At 47.5% G+C, this 24,391-nt stretch overlaps 1 protein-coding gene across 1 annotated transcript; it reads left to right on the forward strand.

The window, feature by feature from the left end:
• Positions 1 to 11,676: 11,676 nt before the first annotated feature.
• LOC115340433 (16 kDa beta-galactoside-binding lectin) lies at positions 11,677 to 14,396 on the forward strand. Its single transcript, XM_030012052.2, has 4 exons — positions 11,677 to 11,809; positions 13,323 to 13,402; positions 13,502 to 13,673; positions 14,190 to 14,396. The coding sequence occupies exons 1-4, from the start codon at positions 11,801 to 11,803 to the stop codon at positions 14,334 to 14,336; spliced, it is 408 nt and encodes a 135-aa protein (XP_029867912.1). The 5' UTR covers positions 11,677 to 11,800; the 3' UTR covers positions 14,337 to 14,396.
• The last annotated feature ends 9,995 nt before the right edge of the window (positions 14,397 to 24,391 follow it).

Consider the following 24,391-nt stretch of genomic DNA (forward strand, 5'->3'; position numbering starts at 1 on the left):
AGCTGGAAGGGGAATAAGTAAAGGATTACAAAGAACAGAAAATAGAAAGAAAAAAACATGAAGTTTTTCTTAAGAGGTGGTGACTGGGGAAAAAGTGGTGCAGTTCCTTTGATGACCTAAGGGTTGGTTTGGGCTGATTTTGGGAGAAGTGTCGCAGCCTTATATAGGTTAGCGGTTTGGTGCACTAAGGGCTCTGGAGAGGGGCCTTGGTGCTGAGGCAGCATTTTGTTAAATACCTGACCGAGCACAGCAACTTCCAGTGCAATAGGTTGTCTATAAAGACACAGATGGGTCATCTTGTATAGGTTATGGTTTTTTCATTAGAGCAGTTAGTTTGACTTGCTAGAGCAAACTTCTTTTTGTATGGTTTAAATAACTGAAGGCTCATAGTAGTTTAAATCTGTATTGGATTTTGGCAAAGTCAAGACACTTAAGCTCCTGATGTCTATCAGGACTTCCCTACTGTAAAGCCTGTTCATAAAATACAAACAAAACAAAATCCGTATCTGTGGAATACACCTTTACCCTGCTGTTAGGTTCCTTAGCTCTGATGGCACTCAAGGAAAGCATAAAACTGCTCATGGCAGGTTGGTCTGATAAAGATTTCTAATGCTTTTGTCTGTCTGTGATAGTGTTTCCTAGGCAGATGTGTTCTATGTGTTCAAAGGTCACAAGCTATTTAAAATTATTTTTTTTTAAGAAGTCATTGCTTCTGTTGTGAAGGAAACACCCATCCAAACTATTCACAAGTTCTTCCACACAAGCATGTCAGTTTGTGGGAACTGGCCTCAGTTTGCATTTCTAATGCTGCTATGGGAAGCAATGACCAAAATCCTTCAAGATGTGTCACAGCAGCTTCCCCTTTGCTGCTGGTCCTCTGTCAAGACAGTTATTGGTTTAAGACTTTTATTTCAGTTTTCCTGAGACACAACTCTAGATGTGAGGAATGTTCTGATGAATCTGACACCAGAAGAGGTGTTTTATTGCCTTTAATGTAGCCCAGAATATTCTAGTGAAAGTGAGAATTAGAAGAATTTGCTTTAGTGTATGTCTCGGGTGTGGAGTCCCAAAATAACTCAGCAGGGAACAGATAGCTTTGCACAGTCAAGCACACAGCAGGCATTATCACAGATTGTCCAAAGTCCGCATGGGAGTTGCGTGCCACTGGTAAATAGAAGAGATGGCTTAGGGGAAATGGGAAGGTCTTGAGTCTCACTTACAGAGAGGACAAGAAATGCCTCTCAGGCCTTAATGGGGAGTGTTATTGCTACAGGGATGCAGAGCTGTGCTCTCTCCAATAACAAACACTTCGCCCTCCTTATCTCCCTAGGGTTTCTTGCGCTGCCTGGTGATGGTATCTCAAGTGCAAGGATTTGTGCTGCTCTCTTATCAGAGATAAATGAGTGCATGGGGCTGCAGCCTTTGTCTAAAGGGCTGACAGCAGCCTTGTTGTTTTGGCACCCTGTCCTTGGCTGCCAGGAGCCAGCTCTTAGTAATGTGGTTTGTTTCTTCTTCTGGCCCTAGAACACAATGGGGAGCTGATAAGGATGAGGGCAGGGTTTGTCCTCAAAGCCAGGTGGTTTGGAAGCCTGCTAGTGGCTGGGGAAGTTGGTGGGGCTCCAGAGCAAAAGCCCAAGGGAAAAGGAAATGCAGCTGCTCACTTGCAGCCTGCAGGGCTTTGGTAGAGGCTATGCAGAGCTTGGGAGCAGCAACAGTCCCTCCCCTGCACCACCACCGGTTTCCTCTCTTGCAGCTTCAGTCTTCCTGCGACTTTACCCAAGGGAAAGCCTGCCTGTCACAGTTAATTGCTTCGTATCCCTGCCTGGCTATGCTGGTGCCTCTGGTTCAGCCCACACGTGCATCCATGTACACTGGATGGGCCACCAAGGTGGGACCCTGACTTGACCCCTAAAATGGCACTACATCCTGTGTTTGAGTGAGGCTGTGTCCCTTACCCAGTGTCTGCGCTTGTGCCGAGCGGCATCAAGTCACCCCAAAGGCAGGAAGACCTCTGCTAGGTATGTGCTGAATATTACCGAAGAGTGTAAAATGCAAATCTATGTGAACACTGGAAGGGGATTAACTTTTCTTATATAAGAAAACATGTATAAAACAGTCCAACTGTGTTAGGAAATAAACTTGCTCTTTTCCTTCCTAGATAGCTTCTTGTATTAAAATATTTCATCAGCTGAGTTTCCAGCTCTGTTTGTGAGTCATAACAACAGTGACAAAGAAGGTAAAGCCTGAATCTTGTTTTAGCATACATTTTTTGCTGGAGGTTTATAAACCCGAAGCCTTTTACTGTATTTCTTCTCCCCATCTCAGTCCTGATCACTACAGTCCAGAGGCAAAGGCAAGGAATGTACCACAGCAGTAGGAGACACTAGTTCGCAGCAAGAACAAGCAGCCGACAAAAACCATTAGAAATCCCTATATATAAAGTCTCTTTTCTAGAGAGGGGGGATGAGCAATATTGTTTTGTAGCACATAGTATGTATATGTCCAAACACATCTGTTTCCAGAAAAAGATGAACCTCTGCATGGCACTGTACAAAGTTGTACATCTCACTGACTAGATGTGGCTTAAGTGTTTTGGAGGGGGGGAACCCCCAATGAAATGCTTCTGCCAAGGCAGGGCAGATTCCAGGGAAGTGGCTTTAATAAATACCATCTACAGGAGGTCAGTAAGCCTGGCAGTCTTGCCTCCAGATTGAGATGCACAGATGGGCATAGTCAAGGGAAGTTGCACGCTTTTCTTTGCATAAACAATAGAACTGGTTTAGTAATCTGCTGAATGGCATGCTCAAGGGAGATGCAGATCTTTCAGTTCACGAGTTATTTGCATCTGATTTGGATTTTTTTTTTGTCCCTTAGCTTTATAAATACTGAATAGATGATTTTAGCAAACATCTTGTAGCTCTCCCCTTTCCTTGGTTTCTCATTGTTGCCTCACAACAAGCCCAAGGTTGCTGTTCCTCGTAGTGCTTGCCTATTGATTTAATATTGGGTGGCTTTTTAGCTGCTGCTGATCCGTGCTGGAGATGAGCAGCAGTCAGTCATGGATCTGTATGTCCATGCATACAGACGTAGCATTTGGTAAGTCCTATTCTTCCTGCTTGTGGTCAAAGGGGAGGGCAGACGCAGCGGTGCTTCCCTTGGATTTTGATATCTTGCAGACTGTGGCAGGTGTACTGCTTGTCTGTCCTTGGGCTGAGATTTCCAAAGGTGCTGTGGCTTACGTGCAGCCAAGCTCCGTCGCAGCTGGCTGTTTCCTCTCCCGTGCTGGGCACACCTCGCTGCAGAGCCTTAGAGCGTGCCCCAGTGGAGTCTGCCACCTTTTGCTGACTAATGTGGTGGCGGCTGCATTAAGGTAGCCAGTTGTGTTTGTACTCTCCCATGGGACTTGAGGGCATGCTGCAACCCATGTCATGAGTCATGGCTGAGGCCTTTGGCATGAGTCATTATCTCCCAATTTCCTGCTTCTTGTCAGTGTGAGAAATCCTGTCTGCCCTCCTTTTTCCTTGCATCCTGCAGTGCCCAGGGCTCCCACTACTGCCTCATTTCATCATGCTGTGGCCAGAATCTCTTTATGGACCCACCCAAAAGCTGCAAGGGAGAGCACCGCAGCCTTCAGGGGATTTAGGAGCAGGGTTTCTGATCTGCCCACAGTGCTCGGTAATGATGCTTTTGCTTCCAAGCAGAACTTATTGAACTGCCACTCGTATTTCTCAGTGTGTGTGTATGTGCATATTTCTAACTGGCTCTTTCTTCTTTAGCTATCAGCTGAGATGTCACCTTCCAGCCATCTGAGAAATGGCCTGTCATCAATAATGGGAGACAATCAAATAATCTAGCTGCATTTGATACTGATTTACAGCTGTATTAAAGGGATCCAGTAATGCTAGTGTTAAACCTGCATGTATCTTTGTTTATTGCACTTCAACAGCCAGAGAAGATCAAGGCTTGTTTCTGAAGCAAGAGAGCCCTCATGACTCAGGACCATTTCAGGTGAACCCTAAGTCTGGCTGATAAAACACCGAGGGAGAAGGTGGCAGGAAGGGGAAGGAACTTCACCCCAAGCAGCATCATTTTTGTTATCAATTAATATGTATAATATGATTGAAATAACCAGGGAGCTGCTAAAGGTCTGTGTACAGCCCCCATCAGTTATTGTTTCCCTATTTTAAATATTAACTAGACATGATTTAGAGTTTAGGAATGAACTATTAGACAATGGGGCTTTATATTTATGTCAGAAAAGGTAATGGATTGTGGGCTGGTCAATAAACCTTGAAGAACTGCTTGGAACTGCCAAGACTGGGGAAGAAGTAGGCAAAAGGTAATTCCTACAGGGGGAGATCGTGACCACCTACTCAAATGAAGACAATGAAGGAAGAAGACAGAGTCTGCGTACTAATTTACATGAGGGGTGAAGAAGAAAGAACCAATCATTAAGGAAAATAACAGTGAATATGTATTAATTATATAAATTATTAGTTAATTATATAAATGTGAGAATTTTTGAGAGAAAGGTGTGCTCTCTTGGGGCAGGCACCCATTCATGTGCATCAATGAAATTAATTTAAAAATACCTCAACTCTGTGTGTTATTGTCTTGCACACAGGGTAAATGAACCCTGTTTGTGCGACGATGTTTTGAAGACCCTTCAGTATCTTGGGGCTCAGAATGGACAGTGTTAATGCTTCTTCAAAGTCTGTTGTTACATTTTTAATTGGCTTGTTCTTTCCAAGGCAGTTTCCAAATACTTATTGACAATTTTCTTTTGCCTAAAATTGAATTTGAGAAACTTGAGCCGGCTTTAATACAATCCCTTCTCACTGTGGGTGGCTCAAAGGAGACAAATTCTGGCACCCACATGTTTTTGTGGGAAAGAACTCCAGATGGCTTGAGTTTCTAAACCATCTTGGCATGTTGTATGTGCTAGATGTCAGGCTAGAAAAGAGCTCTTCTAAACCAGTCCAGCTTAAGGTTGCTGGAATGCTTTTGTGGACACTGGGCTGATGCAGAAGGCTTGGTCCCACCCTATTCAAAGTTATTGTGAGGTATTTTCCCCACTGATTTGAGAAAAGCTCCAAAACAAGAAACTACTTTACAGTCCTTCAGTGCAAGGGAGACCTCTGCCTTGCACGTTTTGCATAAGTAGAGTGACATAAGGAAAACCAAGCCTTAAAAAAGTCATGAGAAAATATAAAAGGACCAACAGATATTATTTGTCAGCTGCTGGCGGGGGGGAACCCATAGGCACTGCCCTCTGCATGTGTGATATATGGAGAAGGTGGAAAGGGTGACATTACTGCTGTTCTTATCAGCAATGCAGGTTATGCTTGCCCAAGTTTCCCTGCATCTCTCATGACAACTTGAGGATGTGCAGTCCTGGCAGTGTCACGGTACCACGAATGGGCCTGCGGTTAGCCATGCTGGCAGAGCAGACAGCTCTTCAGCATTGAGCACAGCACATCTTGCTGTTGCGGAGCAGGTAAGTGATGCTGGCCTCTGCTGCAGATGACCATATACCAGGGAAGCAGTTTGGGGAATGCACTCCTTCCAAAGATGGCTTTTGCATTTGCAGATGCCTTGGAAAGTGCCAGATCTGCTCCAGGGACCTCCAACACTTGCATTCCCTTCTCCGGACCTTAGCAGGACTAAGTAAGGCATTTCAACCTGAGCAGTGCAGTGCTGCCTCTGCCTTCCAGCCCTGCTGAAGCCACTCCTGTGTCAGACAGTAATGGAGGAGGTAATGCTTTCTGATGTTTCTACTGCGACAACACAGATCCAGTCCTTTGGCCTGCAATGGGGCAAATCTTTCAGAAGAGCATCCCAGGTTTCTCAGCAAAACCCAAGAGCTTTAACTTTATGGATGGCACCAAATGATGATAGCTGATTTGTGAATAGGAAATGAAACAAAGGCTAGACCCCCAACCTGTGTGCAGTCACCATTGTTCAAGATGAAAGCTACCTAGAAGGCATGCTCCAGTGATGATCCTTCTCCATAGACACCCTTCCTTTTATTTATAACTAGAACAGGCTATGTTACTTGCAATATTTCTCCTCTTGCTCTACTCACATTGGGTCCAGTCCCAGCTACCTGGCTGTAGTGCCGGAGTACCTTGGGGAGGACATTGCAGATGCACTCCCTTCTAGTGTTCCTCACCTCTTGCACACCATGTAAACAACTTGAAGGCCTGTACAGATTTTATTCAGCTGGTTAAGGATAGGGAATGGCATAGCTTGCCATCTTCCCCCAGCCCCCCAAGTTGCCTTGCAGCTCATCACGAGTTACAAATCAAAGCCAGCTTGTCTGGAGCTAGACCACAGGAATATATAAGGCTTGGGAAGTGCTGCTATCCTACTGTGATACCCCAGTGAAAAGTGTTTCAGGGTCTGTCTCCTGTTGCAGAAGTTGGCAGTGTGGTCATAGATGTAAAGTAAACAACAATGTTGTTAAGAAAAATAAATGCTTAAAACTGCCAGAGTTGACAGACCTCTAGAAAGCATGCACTTGAAGGGTCAGTAACCTGTGGTCTCTGCTATAAATTCATACTGCAGTAGCTGCTACAGCCTCCAGCTCCAGGACAAGATCTCACTGTTTGGGGCATGGTGTCACAGGGGAACAAGGGCAATACCAAGGGCAATTCTGTCCCAGGTGACATGGGTCTTGCACTCTAGTAGGGTAAGAAATGGGAAAAGGAGTGGCCTGGCAGGTGGAAGTGCAGCCTGACAGTGTACAGCAGTGGGGCAGCACACTGCTTTTTACTGCTTTCTTGCAAGCATGATGACTTTGGAGGAGACATTAATTTTCCTGCTGCTTGGTGAGCTGCAAAGAGGAGGAAAAGATATACCTGGACTCATAAGTTTAGAGTAGCGGGGACCCCCAATGGGGAACAAATGCAAACAGCTCCTTTGAGATGAGGCAATAAACTCTGAGGAGAGGTGTTTGCCACCTGCAAACTTGAGAGGTATGGGGAGAGGTGCTGAAGTGAAATGAGTCCAAAGTAGCAAAGGCCTAGTTCTCCTGGGTAGTTAACTATTTGCTCTAGTTAAATCTAATCCACTGAGAGATGAGAGAAACACAGGGATTGTCAGCTTGGGTCAGTGTTAATGAGGGAAATAAAATGATGAGACATACTTCAAATCCCACTGATGGGATCAGCAAACTCCTTTCATCACTTTGAGATAGTGCAAGAAGTTCTTTATAATTAACTTAATTTATAATGAAGCTGGAATAGAGGTGCTTCCCTTGTAATGTAGGGAAATCTGAAGTCAGGAAACCCTCTGGGATGAAAATGCTGTAGCGACATGTGGCCATGCAACCTCAGCTGGCGTCCAGGGTGGACTGGACCTTCAGCCCTTCTTCCTGGCACACACTTTCCTCTGAAGCAGTGCTTTGGGAGGCCCAGTGCCTGCAGGCTTTAGGAGGGCCTTTCAACCTGCTGCCAAATTGGACTGTGGCTCCAGAGTCATCCTTTGTCTTTCAGGAGCAGGCTAAGGATTTTTCTTGGGAGACCAGCTCTATTCCCCTGTGGTCTCCAGACCAACTCTGAAGTTTCCCCCATGGATAGCATAGGGCTGGAAGATGCCATGGTGGCGAGAGCATGGTTTTAGCCAGCCATGCAAGGGACCTTTGATGCAGAAGGGTCCAGAGAAACTGTGTGCAACAGAACTCTTCACGGGGTTATGACTACTCAAGCAAAAAGGCAGAAACTTCTCAGAGGAGACCAACTAACATGCTATGGAGAAACGCGAAGAATCAGACACTTCAACAGCAGTAGCAGAGGATTGCTTAAGTTAAAGTCCCCAGATATTTGAAGAGGTAGAAAACAGCCTTGTATGTGTGTGTGTATATATATATAATGTGTATATCTATTATGCAGCATAATATTTAGGTTGCAAGAGTAGCCAGGGGCTATTGGTGAGACCAGGATCCCATCCAGGCAGTACTGACACAAACACTCCCTGAAGACAGTTGCAAGAGAAAGGTGCAGTCTGCTTGATGAACTGAGAATGAACTTATAGCCACAAGAACAGATCTTCCCTAAAGAAAATGCAAAAAAAAACCCCTAACTTAAAGCAAACTGTAAGCTTTAGCTCTCACTGGAAAACGGTGAGGAGGTTTTCTTGTCATTATTCTACTAGTATAACCCTCGCATCAGTGAGAGTGAGTTGGAGCAGTTTTTCTCCCTCCCTGGCCACCCTAAGTGCTTCAGTGGTGTGTTCCCACTGGTGCAATGGTTGAAGTACTGGTGCTGCCCCAGGGAGGCACACGTATGTTACTGCTGTGCTGGAACTGGGGCCAGATGCCATCTCCAAAGGAGGAGAAAGCTACTATTCAGTCTTTCAGCAAGAAGTGGGGCCTCTTCCTCAGCTACAGCAGTGAATAACGAAGGATGTGTAGCATCGACAACTGCCAGTGTGTGGGTGTTCGGTGCAAGACAAACCAGGCACACATACCGAAGAGCCAGCGGCACTGGCCTCTGTACCCCCTGTCACGCAGGCTGGAGAATATACCATCGTCCTTGAGTAAGCTAGCAGCAGAGGTGTGTTCTTAGACCTTTCAAAAACAGGGGTAAGCCATTTCTAATGACAGGACTGATTAGCCAGGGATATGACTTGCCGAGGGCTAGGGTGTATTTCCTCTTGCAGAAGATTAAAAAGAGTAAAAATCAGCATGCTACATCCTTTTGGTATTTACTTTTTTCCTAAAGCAAATCTGGGACATTTCTAGGGAGTTACAAGAAAATCGGACTGGCCAGTTGTCTGGCTTCAGCCTGTGCAAATCAAGTGATGAATTAAGAGTTTGAGCTGGGGACCTGGTGTTGGGCAGGGCCCCAAGCCCTCAAGCAAGCCTGCAAGGCCAGGCGCTGGGAGGGCAACCTTAATTTTCCCCACAGGGGAAAATTCCCCTGGGCATCACCCTCTGCATGAGCAGGAGATGACTCTTCTCTCCCTGCTTCTGCCAGAGCTGCCTGGTGGGCTCAGAACTCCTCCCCAGAACCCGTGAGAGAGCGGTAACTCCTGGAAATGGGAACACAAACACTTAATGTACCCCAACTACTCTCTCTCAGGGCCTGTACATGTTGCAATCCCCTACTACAATCCAGATAAAGCTAGCTTGGGCTCTTCTCGGTCTCATTCTGTCTTCTGCCCAGGGTTTCTTCTCAGAACATCACCTGCTGGTCGTGGGGTGCAAGAACAGCTTGCATAGGGCAGCATCTCTCCCTTTCCCCCCACCCCAGGCCTTTGAAGCACACCCTAATGCGCTGCCTGCCTGCTGTGAGCTTTATGTTTTTCCTTGGGCACAGAACTCCCATCCCAGGAATCAGAGTGTGTCGGGGCCGAGGCCCTTCTCTGCGGGCAGTGCAAGGTGTCCTCTCCCTTGTGTCGTGCAGAAGGTCTGCGGTCACCCTCGATGGAGTGGGGCTGGGCAGCATGGCCTTGCTTTGCAGCCTGTCTCCTTTTACAAATGCTCTGAAAGGGAAGGAGACCCACTGGGGAATTTGCTCCCACTTCTTCCCACTGGAGGCAGCAAAAGGGAAGATGATGTTCTTTCTTCTGCCTCCCCACCCTTGGCTTTAATCCCTAGGAAAAATGGAGGGCAGCTGGGCATCTCAGCATTGTAGTCTGAGAATAAACACTTTACTGATTTCACAAGGGCTTAAGACCAGGAGTGCTTTACACTGGGGACAAGACCAAAGGGTTTGTTGCTAAACCAACTAGGCTGCCAGTGCAAAGCACTCAAGGAAAACAAACAGCGCGGTCTCCACGTATTGTTAGAAAGGTATTGCCCTGTCTGAAGGAAAGGGTCAGAGGAGGAGGCTTCAGGCCAGAAAAGCAGCTCGCAAGATATGTGCATTTCAGAAGGGGAGTCAGAGGGGCCAACACTATGGTACTGCATGGCCCCAGCACCACAACTCCCCTTGCCAGCAGCTCTTTCTCCAGAAGTGCTGTGGCACTGAAAGGAGGAGAGAAGTCTCCAGGGATTTCACAGAGCTGAATGGAAAATAAATACAAAACCCCAACCGAACAAACAGAATTTGCTCAACGCCTCACACGTGGCAACAAACAGGGGAACAACTGCCCAGTAACTCAGGCGCCTAAAGCCTTTCTGTAACACATGATCCCAGCTAACATCGTGCTCGAGACTGGGGCAAACTTAAGGTGGAATTACTTGGGTTTTCTCCAAACTGTGCGTGGAGGTGGCCTGTTCTCGGTGGCATTTGCTACCTGCTCCAACTCTGCTCCTGCAGTTAACTCCTGACTTCAGCGTGGCTCTTGTGTACATGTAGGATGGCCAGGGAGTTAGTTGGAGGCAAGAGCGTGTGCAGGATTTTCCCTACAGTACTTTCAGTCAGCATTTTGCCCTCTTTTAAACACCCCAGTCACAGGGCTCCAATTCAGGCTCGTGACTTTCTAGTTCAAATGCAGCTTGGCTTTGATTCACCCGGAGTCATACGGGATGCTGAAATGCTACGTGAATGTTCAGAAATGGGTGTAGGGGTATCTGAGGCAAAGGATGGTGTCAGGAGTCAGGATGCTGTTCGTATAACAGCGAGCACGCTCTAACGAAGTTCCAGCAGCCTCCTGCAGGACAGCATGTTTCCTCCTGTTACCTAGCCATAAATTCCTGCGCTGTTTCACAAGCTGCCCTGTGCAGCGCTTCCTAAAGTTATCCACAGATAGGTATCTCACAGGCTCGTCATGGCTTAACCAACAAGTAGCGTGCTGACTTTATAAAGCAGCTCTGACTGAAGCTTTACAAGGGGGATTGTGAAGCTGCATGTCATTAATGTCACTTCATGTATGAGGGAAACTGAGGCACAGAGGCACAAGCAGCCTGCTAAAGCCAATCCAAAGCTACAAGTGGCACCCAGCTGATCTAGTCACACAGACCCACAAAGCACTGCAGCTGCTCCCATCTTCACCTCCTTGCCCTGCAAAGACCCTCGGGGCAGTCATGCTGTGTGCTTTTAAGGGATATAGGAAAGGGGAAAAGCAGGCGTTAGAGACTAGCTGGGAAAGCAGCCTCCTTTCTTGCTGGCTGCGCTCAGCCCTGCCTGGCCTCTTCCTCCAGTAACAAAGCATTTCTCTTTTCCCTCTGGAATCTTTTGCAACTGGAATGCAACCAGCAAGATCATGCTACTTTTCAAAAGCTGCAGCCTGAATTCTCACATCTAGTGGTGCCCGACCCAAACAACCTTAACTTTCAGGCACTTTTTAAATGCTGGCGTAGAATACAGCAAACCTTTGCGTTCCATTTTAACTGCAAGCAGTGATGATGTGTACCCAGGGGCTCCTGTCAGTCCAGGCTCCTTGCAGGCATGAGGCTGGGCTGGGAGGATGCACACACACATATTCTCAAAGGCGATTACTTCGCAGCAGTAACACGAGGACCCCGACCCTGATTTTAGACAGGGATCGCTTAACAAAAAGCAGCCACCTCGCTGCAGGCGCACCGCGATAAGAGCCAACATACAGTGCGTAGCAACTAGAAGAGCTCTCAATAAGGATTTCTAGGATGACGCAGAAGCAAACAATGGCTAGCTTTTAAAATCATCCACATCCTGCCTGCAGAGAACGGTATCAGTAGACATCTCCCCCTGCCCGCTTTAAATGGCTGGGAAAGCTCCAGCCCCAAACAGCTGCAATCGATCCCCTTCTTCGCACCCCCCTCCATCACGTGATGGTCCTGCCCAAGTGATTTAAGCTGCGGGAGCTGAGCGCTGAGTCACACTGGTGCGTGGAGCGGGGGCTCGGGGGTGTCCTGCCTGGTGGGGGCTGCGGCATGGAGCAAGTGAGTGCCTTCTTCGAGCTGGACTGGTGTGCCAAGCAGGGCTAGGGTTTGGCTGCGTGTGGGTTTTGGGCTTGGTGCCAGAGGTAGGAGGAGAAAAGGATTAGCTGAGCGGAAATGCTAGACTGATAGGTGGCTGTGGGAGGAATAGTTAGGGCTGACCAGCCGTTTTTCTTCTCCTCCTCTTCTCTAGCCTGTTGTTCAAGTGGGGAAGCTGTTCTAATGCATGTTTTTATCCTTGAATACTCTGAAAGTTTGGGACCATTTGCAACTCTACAGTTTGAATACCCTTTATACCTTTTTTTTTTTTTTTTTCCTTTAACTTTGTGTTTTTCTTCTGGAAAAATGCCTTCCGGGTACAGGGCTGGACAAACAATGAAATAGCAGAGAAAAGCAGGATGGCAGTGTACTCCAACCTAGCCATGCCCCCCTAACTTTCCTTTCTTCAGAAGACCCCCTGGGCACTGAGGCTGTGTTTCAGGCTGTGCTCCAGCACTACACTAGAAATGGAGCCAGAAGACAGCATTAGTGCTGCGACAGTAAGCGGTTTAGCGACTGGGGAAACTCTGTCTGTGCATGGGCAGAGCAGGGAGTAGGCATGAGGACAAGTACCACTGGGGATGGCTGGCAGTCGTAGGGGAGTAGTGGGCTCCCCAGCAGCCTGCAGCTGCTGGGCATGGGCCTGCACAAGCCAGGCAAGAACTAGCCCAAGTAAACAATATAACTAGTTTGAAATTAGTGTCCCTGCTTCATCTGGCATATGGTTAAGTGGAGCTCAGCATCACTGCACTTGGGCCTGGACCATAGGCAGCAAACCATGATTTGAGTTATGCCTGACCTCACCAAACAGCACCTTCCTCTTAGCTGAGGGAGGCTGGTGATGTTAAGCGCTATTTTGGGGGTATGTGGCTGGGGGAGTGAATAACCTGGCTCTGAGGAAAGGATCAAGCTCTCTTCCCTGTGTGGGGAGCTTCCCGGGGGGGGGTGTTTGTTCTGCTTTACTGGGCTGCAGCCAGAAGTGGGTTCCCCTGACCCCTCACTTTGTGTGTAGGCTGCTTTAAGTCAAGACAAGAGACTTTTTCTGGTGGCTCCTGTCGCTTGGAGACCCTCATAGGGAAGGGGTGAGACCTAGTGTTAGAAAAGCTTCGTAACTAAGGTTAATCCTATGCTAATGGCTCTGGCCACTGCTGACTTGAAGGTGCAAGCTTGCTTGCAAGGATGTCTTCTGTAGCAGCTGGTAAATCAGTGCCTGTACCCTACTCTTGTTACACTGGCTTGAATCACCTCCTTGTCAGCTTATGTTACTTAGTGCAGTGGGAGACCCCAATGGGGTGGTGGCTGTCAGCTAGGATTCCCTGGGAGAGGGCTGAGACAGGCAGTTGGCCTGACTCAACCCTTCCTCTAGCACGAAATCATGAATGCATTTGGGTCTGCCAGAGCTGGTTTGTGCCTTGGCCCAAGCAGGGCTGGTAGGCTTGCCTCAGGATAGACTAACTCCTCTGGTTTGGCCCTGCAGGGACTGGTCGTTACTCAGCTGGACATCCAGCCTGGTGAGTGCATCAAGGTCAAAGGGAAGATCCTGTCTGATGCCAAAGGGTGAGTAAGGAGATGGTGAATAGATTGACGTGGCACTGGGGGAAGCCCAAGCTGCTCCTGAGCAGACACCTCCTTTGCACTGTCTCTCTGTTTCCCCAGGTTTGCTGTGAATGTAGGGAAGGACAGCAGCACCCTCATGCTGCATTTCAACCCTCGCTTCAACTGTCACGGGGATGTCAACACCGTTGTGTGCAATTCGAAGGAGGATGGCGTGTGGGGTGAGGAGGACAGGAAGGCTGACTTTCCCTTCCAGCATGGTGACAAGATTGAGGTGAGGCCCCGGGGGGGGGGGTGTGCAAGGCCCTGGCTTGGAGCACTAAAGGGCCAAGGGCACAGCTCTTTAATGCTGCCTTGTACCTCTGTGGTGGAGAAGGAGCAGGCATGGAAAGGGGAATAAGCAACAGGGGAAGAGTCTCGCAGCTGTAGGCAACCAACTGTCTAGGTGTGCTCTGCTCAAGCTGATGCCCAACAGCTCAGATGTGTTAAGTGCTCCATTCTGGCCTTCCTTTGCAAGCCACACAAGTAAGAGCAATTAAAACACTGACCTGAGATTCAGACCAGGTCTGTCTCATCCCTTCATTGCAGAGGCATGGAGCTGACCTTGGGGCAGAGCAAACAAGCTTCTTCCCCTCCATGCCCCTGCTGGGCAGGGATGAGGCTGAGCTAGTAAGTGTGGTCTTGACAGCAGCAGCCACCTCATCTGTCCTGCACCCAGACTGGAGGTAGTGGGGGGGGTGAGGCTTGTGATCTGTGATGTGTTAGCCTTCCTTCTTGTGGCTCTCTACAGATTTGCATCTCCTTCAATGAAACGGAGGCAACAGTGAAGGTGGCTGAGGTGGAGTTCCAGTTCCCTAATCGGCTGGGCATGGAGAAAATTGAATACCTGGCTGTGGAGGGTGACTTTAAAGTCAAAGCCATTAAGTTCAGCGAATAGCTATAGCTTGGTTTGTTTTGTTTTCTCCCCCTGCATAGTGAAATAAACCCAAACTTGCAATGGCTGCTTCTTCTGCTATTTTCTGCTCTAATCTGCCTGCTCCTGGGTGCGCTACAGGGGTGGGCAGTGGGAAGGGGTATGTATCCATCTATGTGCCTACTTACACTGTGGCCTTGCAGGTGGTACTGAATTAGACCACATGCCAGGCAAAGGGTGATTTATTGTGAATAAAGCTACCTTAGGAGTAGTTTCTCCCTTGACCCCGTTTGCTGCAGTGAGTTGTCCCTGGCTGTTTGGCTTCTAAACTCTGGGACTAGTCCCAGCCAGGGAAGCTCAAACAAGAATATATTGGGCAGGCATTGTGCCATCTCAGACCAAGAAGTGCTGCTCACATCTCCTTGCTTGGGATGGGGACTGACAGGGAACAGGGCATGGCTTGTGCTCTTGCAAATAGCTTTGCTTTCCAAGAACATGCTCAGCAGTCAGGTGCATTGTAGGCTGGCACAGTGTACTTAAGGAACAGAGAAAAGCAGGTAAGTCAGGCTAACTGCACTGGCCAAGGGAGAAGACATGGAGTGAAAGGTGAAGCCTGAAAGAAAGCTTAGGCCTGAGGTCTTGAGACGATCCAGGCTGTCTGTGCTGCTTCATGAACTGAGGTCTTGGCACTGTCAGAGACCCAGTATCAGGCTGTACCATGAAGTCAGTGGCTTAGCAACATGTCAGGAATGGGTGACAAGCCATGTAACAGCCTGTGGCTCAGCATCTGTAACACTTGGCTGCTAAGCGCCAGATGCAGCCTGAGGGCTGTATTGAACAAGGTTACCAGATGTATTAAATCCTGAGCGCACCAAGCACAACTAGTTGCAGTTAGGCAAACAAAAAAGAAAAGCTTAGTAAAACAGTCTCTTCTAACAACCTCTTGCTCTGCTCCTGCAATGCCTTGGAGTGTGTCTGCTACTGCTATTCCCCAGCTGCCTGCTAGCCATGCCTACCCAAGATAGGGCTGGAATTGGGATTGCTGCAGCATTTGAGGACCTGATGAAAGGTAAAGGAGTTGTGTGCTGTGGAGAGCTGGGAGCCTGGGCAGGCTGCCCAGGTTTGGGGGCTGGCTCTGTGACTGCTGAAGCTACAACACTGCTGCCCCAGTGCAGCTCAGCTGGTAACTGACTGTGCTGGTGAGGTCTTCCTTGGCCAAATGCTGCTGAAGTGGTGGAATTTGACTCCTGTTGGCTAATCTCTCTCAGCAGGGCTGTTCTAGACTAGGGCTGCATTTGCTGCTCCTTTGAACAGCTGAGCAGTTGGGCCAGGTGCTTGGGTAGGGGCAATACCACTCTGCAGAGTATTTCATTCATTTGAAGGCTTTTTATGGGGAGGTTGATAGGCTGTAAGCCTCTTGTCTTCTTGTCAGCACAATTGCTGCAAGGCAATAACACTGTCCAGATCTGTACTGCAGCAGCTGCCCCAGAGCTGGGCATCCCCATGAGTGATGCGGGGGGGGAATGTGCTTTGGAGGGGGGACCCTCCTACTTTACTGATGTCCTTTTCTCTCTGCTGTCTGGTAACCTTTGTTATGGAGGCCTTCTTGCAGCTCTGCCAGAAGGGCATAAGTTGTAGCTGTGTCTTGCCAGTCACCCTGTGGGCAGAGACGTGGTGACTGTGGATAGACAGGACTCTTACTCTTTATTCTCCAGAGCTGATGCAGCTAGTCATAGCAAGGGACTTGGTGTGCAAGTAAGCAGGAGGCTTTCTGGGCACCTGCCCCTCTGGGGAGGTATGTTTGTCTGCGGAAAACACCAAAGGGCTCTGCTGCAGTGTCAAAGTTTAGCAGAAGTTTCCACTATGTACCTGCTGGGACGGTGGGGAAGAGGTTGCTGTAAATTATCTCCTGTGTGGGAGCAGGACAGAGATAGCGTGCACCCTGCATGGCAGGAGCTCAGCCATGCTGCAGGACTATCTCATTTGACACTTACAGGGGCACAGATAATGGTGCTTATAATTCCTGTCCTGCATATACTGCATTATTTACAGGATAAGATGTGTTTACTATGCAAAGGATGAGACAAGTCTTGCTGATGCTTTGCTTTGTCAAGTAAGTCTTGAGACTGTTTCTGAAGGCTATGTGTACTTGGGGTGGGGGGTTAGGGAAAAAAGGATGGCTTTTCTCTTGTTTCTCCCTCTATCCCTGTGTTACATTATCTGACTGAAGACAAGATAATTGAAGTGTACAAGCACTTAAAAAGTACAAGGTCCTTACGTGGCAGAGGCACAGGAGAGCTTATGGCTGGTCTCTCTGCTGTCTGTGTTCCTGGCTGCCCTGATCAGATGAGGTGTATGTCACTCAGTGACAAGAGTAAAGCTGATCTCATTTTTGCCTGTTAAGCTGGCAGTCCTGATTTCTGGGTAGGTTAGCCACAAGTGTTCCTCCTGACTGTTATGCTCAGGGCACAAACAGTCCCTTCATGGCGGCTACCCCCCTCTTGTATTTTCCACAAGAGTCAATTAGGCTTATCCTGCTTTGTAACACTGGCAGTTACCACTAAGGAGACCACAAAACAGGAGAAAGGGTAGGAAGGAAGCATGCTTTTGCCAGCACTTCCTGCCTCTTGAGTTTTGCTCTCCCATGTCCCAGAGCTATAAATAATCCTGTTCCTATAAGTGACACTGGTAAACGGGCAGGGTAGATGCAGAGTGCCCTGGCTGGCTCCTAGAGTGATGACAAGACTTCTCTTCTGCTAGAGCAATTGGGAAAGCAAGAATACGAAGCCCTGCTGCAGGCAGAGGGTCACAGTGAATGTGAAAGCAGGGCTGGTCCCTGCCAAGTATGCTCTCCTGGAAGTGTGTGGTGAACTCAGCTTGTCAGTATCTCTGGGAGGACCTTGAGCCCTGCTCGCTTTGGGGATGAGCAGAAAGCACCACAGCATGGCCTAAGGGTGTGGGTTTTCTTTTTTTTTATTTAAATCCTGCATAGTGCGTAGTCAGTCTTGCAGTCCAGCAACATATTCCACCAGGACCCAAGAGCCTGCAGGAAGAATCTGTCCCTAGGTTGCCTGAACACAGAGACTGAGGTCGAGGGGAACACCACCACTACAACAGATCCCTGTTGAGAGGGATGCATTTGCTGAATCCTGCAAGTTTGTTAATCTGTACTCACCCTCCATCACTGGCTATTCACCAGGAATCAAAGCTGCACTACTTTATTTCCTTACAGCATCATGGAGAGGGAAAATTAGACCTTGAAAACTCTGGAAAACAGCTGTGAGGCTTTGTGTTGTAACATGGAGATTTAGATTGCATATTAAGAAAAATTTCTTCACGGTTGTCAAGCAGTGGAACAGGCTGGCCAGGGAACAGACTGGTTGAGTCACTATCCCTGGAGATATTTCAAAGACTAGTAGACGTGGTGCTTAGGGACATAGTTTAGTGGTGGACTTAGCAGTGTTAGGTTATGGTTGGACTTGATTATCTTAAGGGTCTTTTCCAACCTAAATGATTCTATCAACACAAGTTAAGTGACGTATGTTACCACCTCATGTCTAGGAAGAGAATAAATACCCAATTGCGGAAGAGATTAGTTTGGAAGCAGTAGATGCAGGACCTAGAAGAGCAGTGATGGCTAAGGCCAGCAGCTTTGTTGTCTCAAAAAATAACTTTTCCCTGAGCAATTCACATTAACTTCACTTGACAGAAATAGGCCATCCAAGTGACTCTGTAGCTACGCAAGCACGCATGTGACACTGTTCAGCACAGCCGCAAAAGACAGTTGCAGGACACTGTGCACCCAGAAACTGTGCATGGTTTAAGTATGTGCGGTGTGCGGAAGGAGAGTGCTAGGGAAGCTGACGGGCAATCCAGGTTGTGATGGGGCATGGGAAGCCAGCTGGGTCACTTCCCAGTGGAATTTACAAGCAAAATGGTTCAAGACAATTTCTTCCAAACAATAGACATAAGAAATTAACCGGCAACTGTTGTACAAAATGACAAGGTGACTGCCAGCCAGCTTTGCAAGAGCATGCAGTGTGCTGACAGTCATGTTCTTCCTTTGTCTCCTCACCTGCCACTCCCTTGGCCCCAGTTTCAACATTTATAAACCAAAGCGAACTTCTGTCACTTAGATTCAGAAAGTCAGCATCAAACCATAAGCTGCATTACCTGATAACTGGCCCCCTATTCTGGTGCAGAGCACAAGAAAGCTTAACTACACAATTCCCTGTTCCTGTAGCACGATGGGAGGTCTGAGCACGATGCTGGATGCTGCTGGCATGGGATACCAGGCCCTTGGGGTCAGACAGGTACAGACTGTGGTGAGCTGTCTGTGGGCAGGGGCCAAGGGATGAGGGCAAATCCTGCCATGCAATGGGGGGACACCACTGGGCCTGCAAGCCATGCTGAGATCTGCCGGATGAGTGCACCCTAACATCCCCACATGCTGGGGCCTCTCCTCTGAGGACACCCCTCTGGAAACCAAACCTCCAACGCAAATGCTTTCGAACAAACTGGGATGTTTTTCCCCCTCAACCCCAACCCAGCTGCTCCACGGCAGGCGCAAGCAGGCAGGTGCAGGCTGCAAAGCCTTCCCACATGAGGAAAAAAATGTATAAAAATATATACATACTCACTTTTTCTCATCATGCTTCAGGCTGAGGTGCGCATCCTCCTGCAGCGCCTTGTGTGTCGGCTCCTGGCTGGCTGCCCCCGAGCCCTGCTGTTCCTCGTTAGCCCTGATTACCCCACAGGTGCTAGCTGTAAAAAGACACCTGGGGGGGTGGGCAGCGAGGCCTGCTGTCATTTTTGGAGATTTTGGTGAGGGACGGGTGCTGGAGCCGTGTCCCCCCCCGCTGCGCAGTGCTCCCTTCAGCAGCGTGCGACAGACGGCGAGGCGGTTGGGGCGGCCCCGCCCAGCCCCTTCGTGAGGTAAAATGGCGCCCGCCACAAAACCAGCTTGGAGACCCCAGAGAAACTTCTGCAGAAAGCCACTTTCTCCTCCAAAACTGCCTGCAATAGCTTTGCGCTTTCAAATGCCGTTCTTTCTAAGCTTGCCCGGATCCTTTTTTTAATCACAATCTTATTTTAGCTCAGCAAAACACCTGTGGCACAAGCTGTGCAAAAGCAGGTCCCTCGTAAGCCCTTTCCTCAGTTCCTCATGTTTGCTCACGCTTTCACTAGCTTTTATTCTCCCCAGCTGCATTATGTGTTTGGTTTTTTTGCAGTTCAGTCCTAAAAATTCATTTAATGTTAAAACGAACATGAACAAGAGAAGCACTGCTGGCTTTTCTTGTTTCGTTTGAAGGTTATCTGCTCACAGAGCAACCCTAGCAGAAACACGTGGTCTCAAGCTGCAAATCACAGAGGAAAAAGCTGCCTGTCTCACATGTACGATGTCTTCTTTTCTATGTAGTGGAAAATGAGCCCTTTTTCCTAATTCCAAATCCCAATCCATGCCAGAGCTGTGCTGACACCCCCCCCCAAGCCCAGCGGAGGGTGCTGAGCCTGGCCAGCTCCAGCTTCCCGCCATCTTGTAACGGGCAACAAGAAAGCAGATTTTTGCAAGGATTTTTAGCGCTAACGCACAGCAAGTTGCACAAAAGCCAGAACTACAGCTGGACAGGTTGTGTTACCGTATGCACATAAGCAACAGCATAAGATGCGTGCATGTAAGCATCCGGCAAGCACCCTCTGGACTAATTGACGCCATGAATTCAGCCTATTTCTGCACTTTGTGTTGAAGAGGGACAGCAGAGTCTGGCCAAACCAGGCGGGAAAGGACTGTCTCCTAGTCTGAGACCACTCTGGCCACAAAAATACAGTCAGTTGCACAACACAAACAATGTTTGTTCGGTAACACATTGCTAGAAAAACCCTGCAATACACAAGAGGCGTATGATACTTAGTTTATGTGCAGAGGCACGAGCAACAGTCCTGTAGGAACACAGCCAAACCATAACGCCATGTCACGGTCAGCATACATCCCCTCTGGAAGGGATATAAAGAAAGAAACAGCTGTTACATGAATCAAGCCCAGATGTAAACGCTGGCTTGGTGGATGGTTGAATAAGGCATGGAGAAACCTGGGGATCAGGTCTCTACATATGCCCCTAGTTTGCTCGTACCGATTTAAAGCACGGGCTCTCCTATAAAAAGCTCACTCTGTTTCTCATTTTGCAAATGACAAGTCACTGCTCAGGATTTGTGTGGAATGAGTATGAAATGATATCCAGTTTGATTTGCTTGCTTCTCTTAATTACTAATCTAAACAATCACTACAGTGGCTGAGTTGTAGAGATGATGGATCAGGCCTGATGCATAAACTATTTTTGTGTTCTGTGTTTGACCGATTTTATAGGTAGCCTTCACAAAAGATCTTGTGTGTAAACTTAGAACCAACAGACACTAGCATGTGAACACTCTTTACTAGATTTAGTCTTGAGGAAAGCATCTGACGTGAATTCCTTGTGACCATCAATTGCCCAAGGGCTCTGATGAAAAAAAGCAAATTGTAGGTCAGATGACTAGATTTTCATGGTGCTTATATCACGTGGCACAGCATTGCACAGCAGATTGTACGCACAGCATGTTGGTAAAAGCATGTGAGGACTTACCGAGAGCTAGGTTTAAAAGTCCTGCTTCAATATCCTGCGCAATAGACAGCATCATGGTGCAAGCACATGCCTCCATCTTTTTCTGTTCCCCTGTGCTGGGTCTGGGTGCTATGACAGCAATGCAGTTTGATTACTTTCAAAGCCCAGGAAAAGTGGACCCCAGCTCGCTAGTGCCAAGGCTACAGCCTGAGCAGGACGCGGTGGAACAATGATTTATATCTGCCTTTTTCCTGAGAGGTCCCTCAGAAACTGGCTGGAAATTGAAGATAACAATTTAAGGAATGCTGACTCAGGAAAAATGCTATATTCCTAACTGTAATGTGCAAACACAATGTAACATAACAGGCAATGAGGCACCCCGTTGCTTTTGTACAGCTAGCTTTTACTCTGAACTGGCAATGTATGTCAAAAGTGTAACAACTGCTTTGTCCTTACTAGGATATTTCTTCAAGCTAGTGAAGTGGGACTGCGCACCTCACCCCGTGCAAGGTGTCGACTGTAGCCAGCTGAACGCGCCAGGTAGCTGTTGCAGGATCCTTCAACAGTCGATGGACTTCTCCGGAGACTGCTTTGGAGAAGGCACTTGACTCAGGTACTCTGAACTGACTTGGGGAGGAGTCCCATCTGCTGTCACCTACAGAGGGAGGCCACACAGGCTGGCTGGCAAACTCAGCCGGTGCCTCTGTCCCCACGGAAGGGTGGGAGGTAGGGTATTCCATTCCAATATCCCAAACAGATGTTTCAATTATAAAAATAAGGCTCATTTTTAGCAAAAATGCCCACCTGTTGAGAACCACTGTTTACTGCAAGATGTGTTTTGAATCATTTGTTTTTAACGTGCTGCAGTTGCAAGGGGAAATACCCAAGCTCTGGGATGTACAATACACTGCATTTTGGGGATGGGGTAGCAATGCAAATCATGCTTACTGTATCTATCTTACTGGCTTTCTCCACTGCAGCCACATAGCTACAGGTTCAGGTCTAAAAAGCTCATGTAGCCAGACCCAAAATTCAGATTGTTTCAGTAAGTTTACGAGGACTAGACAATAAGTGTAAAATTCTGTCCGTGGTATTCCTGGCCCATGAAATCATGTCATCACTCTGGGAAATGAGTTTCCATTATACTCTAATTTTAAAAACACAAAAGAAAAGCAAGGTGGGATAAGGAGCAATGAATAGGTTGCCCTTTTTGCCAAAGGCACTGAGAAGTAAATCTACTGGCTTGGCCAATGTTCAAGTACCTTTAAATACATGTCAAGATGTTCTCCTACCAAACTCAGCAAACCTTGCAGTTAGGAAAGCAATTTTTGAATAAAAAGTTGTCCAAAGACAGTCTTCCTAGTGATAAGCTTAACCAGCGCTTAAAACAGAAATACAGGCTTTAACTCATTTTTCAACTGAAGAGCTAAGTTGCTATAAAAATGTAAGTAACTATCTCTCGCCTCATTAGCTGATGTTGTGTGTCCAGTGGGAGCACACATAGGACTTTCATCATCAACCCCCAAACTTGCTGGACCGCAGAGCCATGCCAAACATCTGAATTTCCTGTAAACCACCATGAACCCTTAACCTCAAAATTTTTAGCTGGAAACCCGACAAAAGAAACTGTTTTACACGCTATTTAGTAAAGCCTGATACGCCACCACCACAAGGCTGGCCGACTGCCCACCACTTGGAAACACTTGACTTGCAGCGTAACGCCAGCACGCAGAGTGATGATTGCCGTCAATCACGCATCCCCTGTGGGCGAAGGCGGCGGGACCTTGCAGCGTGCGCAGCCCAAGGTGCTCCCCCTGAAGTCAGTGCTGGTTCCTGGAGCAAACACGCAGACCCTATTTGGATGGAAGGCTCTTCCTGACCTGAGGGTAGATTGCAGGACTTTATTTTTCAGGAAAGAACTGACTGAATGGAAAATGTACTGTTGGCCGGTCTCAGGCTGTTCACAAAGGCCTGCTACATTTGCCAAGTCTTTTTGATTTGTTTTGGTAAGCGTAGGATGGAAGGGTGGCTGCAAAAAAAAAAATCTAAATTAAAACAACTTTTAAATATAATAAACTAAAGTGAAGTACTGCGTAGGATTTTTTTTTTAAGACAAATTAAATGTTTTGATTGGCTTGAAACAGCTCCCCCCACTGTTTTCCTGAAACTCCACTCAAACAATTATTCTTTTCCCTCCAGTTTTGTTTTTGATTCAGCTATTAAGGCATAAAAATCAGTTCCCCTGCTTAGGGTTCGCATGAAATGATGTATGAGCCTGAGTAGCATTCAAGCTCAAAAGTAAAAAAAAAGGATGTGTTTGCTGTCATCACAGGTAATTGACTTGCTGCTTCTAAAAGCATTACAAGCCCAGGCAGATTTTCTTTTGGGTATTGGAGAACTGATGCTTGATATGACAGAAGGGCATTGGCATTTTCTTTAATCTGCCAAGCTGCCTGTGGAAGAGCTATGATGTGAGCTACTAAAAAAAAAAGGGGCTTTAAAATCAGCCCTGAAAGCCATGAATATTGTCATTTTGAGTCACATGCTACAGTTGAAATTCAAAACAAATGGACTTAAAAACTACATGCCTAAAATCTGTGCTCTGGTCCTGGTGGCAAGATATGTTGGGATGAACAATGCAACACCCTGGAGAAAGGAGAAGCTTGAATCGCTGCTGCAGCAGGCTATCTCTGCAAGGTAAGAAGAGAGGTGACCCAAATCTGGCTCATCAGCCACAGTGGTAATCTGTTCATGCAACTTCTAGCCATTTCGTTTAAACAGTGATGCAGCTCGTTAGAGAGGAAAGCACGTTCCGTACAGAAGAAGGAAGTCTGCCCCAATCTGCTTTGCCGACTGCAAAGTGGCAGCAATCATCCAGCACTTGGTAAGTTGATACGGTAAAGTTCAGTCAGGCACATTAGTTACTACAGGTTGCCCTGACTCGGAAATAATCCAACAGTCTTTATGGTAGGCTCTTGTCTATCTAAGCAGGGTGCACAACATTATCATTACACGTGCATGATTTCTGTGGGCAGGAAGAGAATATCGGATTTCAAGTTAATGCCTCTTCTAGCTTGTAAAATAATTTCTGATGAAGTGGGTTCAGACAAATGAGGTATTGCTGTATGAAAAACATCCTAGTGTACATCATCCCTTCACAAAAACAGGCCTATAAATAATGTCACTAGAGATCCCTCTCACATCTCACAGAAATGCATTCAGCCTGCAACAGTAACACAGATCACGAGTTAGACTGTTCAAAACAAAGACAGGCTCCCCCCACGCTCCCGCAGTAAGTCCAGACCCGAGTTTGTTACTTCATGCTAACTCAGACTCCTGAGATGCAGGTTCTCATAAAGGTGTGTTTAAACTCCAGAATAGGAGTATCACAAGATCCAGAATAGGAGATATTGTATTTTCCTGGTTAAAATCTCCTTCACAAGGCCACTTAATGGCATATTTAGCATGTGTTGAAACAGG

This window comes from Aquila chrysaetos, chromosome 1, assembly GCF_900496995.4.
Source record: "Aquila chrysaetos chrysaetos chromosome 1, bAquChr1.4, whole genome shotgun sequence".
NCBI lineage: Eukaryota > Metazoa > Chordata > Aves > Accipitriformes > Accipitridae > Aquila > Aquila chrysaetos.

Bases quoted from the DNA above. Each gene is read 5' to 3' on its own strand.
- LOC115340433 (XM_030012052.2), top strand. The intron at 13,403-13,501 runs GTGAGTAAGGAG...CTGTTTCCCCAG, and splicing joins ATCCTGTCTGATGCCAAAGG to GTTTGCTGTGAATGTAGGGA. The intron at 13,674-14,189 runs GTGAGGCCCCGG...GGCTCTCTACAG, and splicing joins AGCATGGTGACAAGATTGAG to ATTTGCATCTCCTTCAATGA.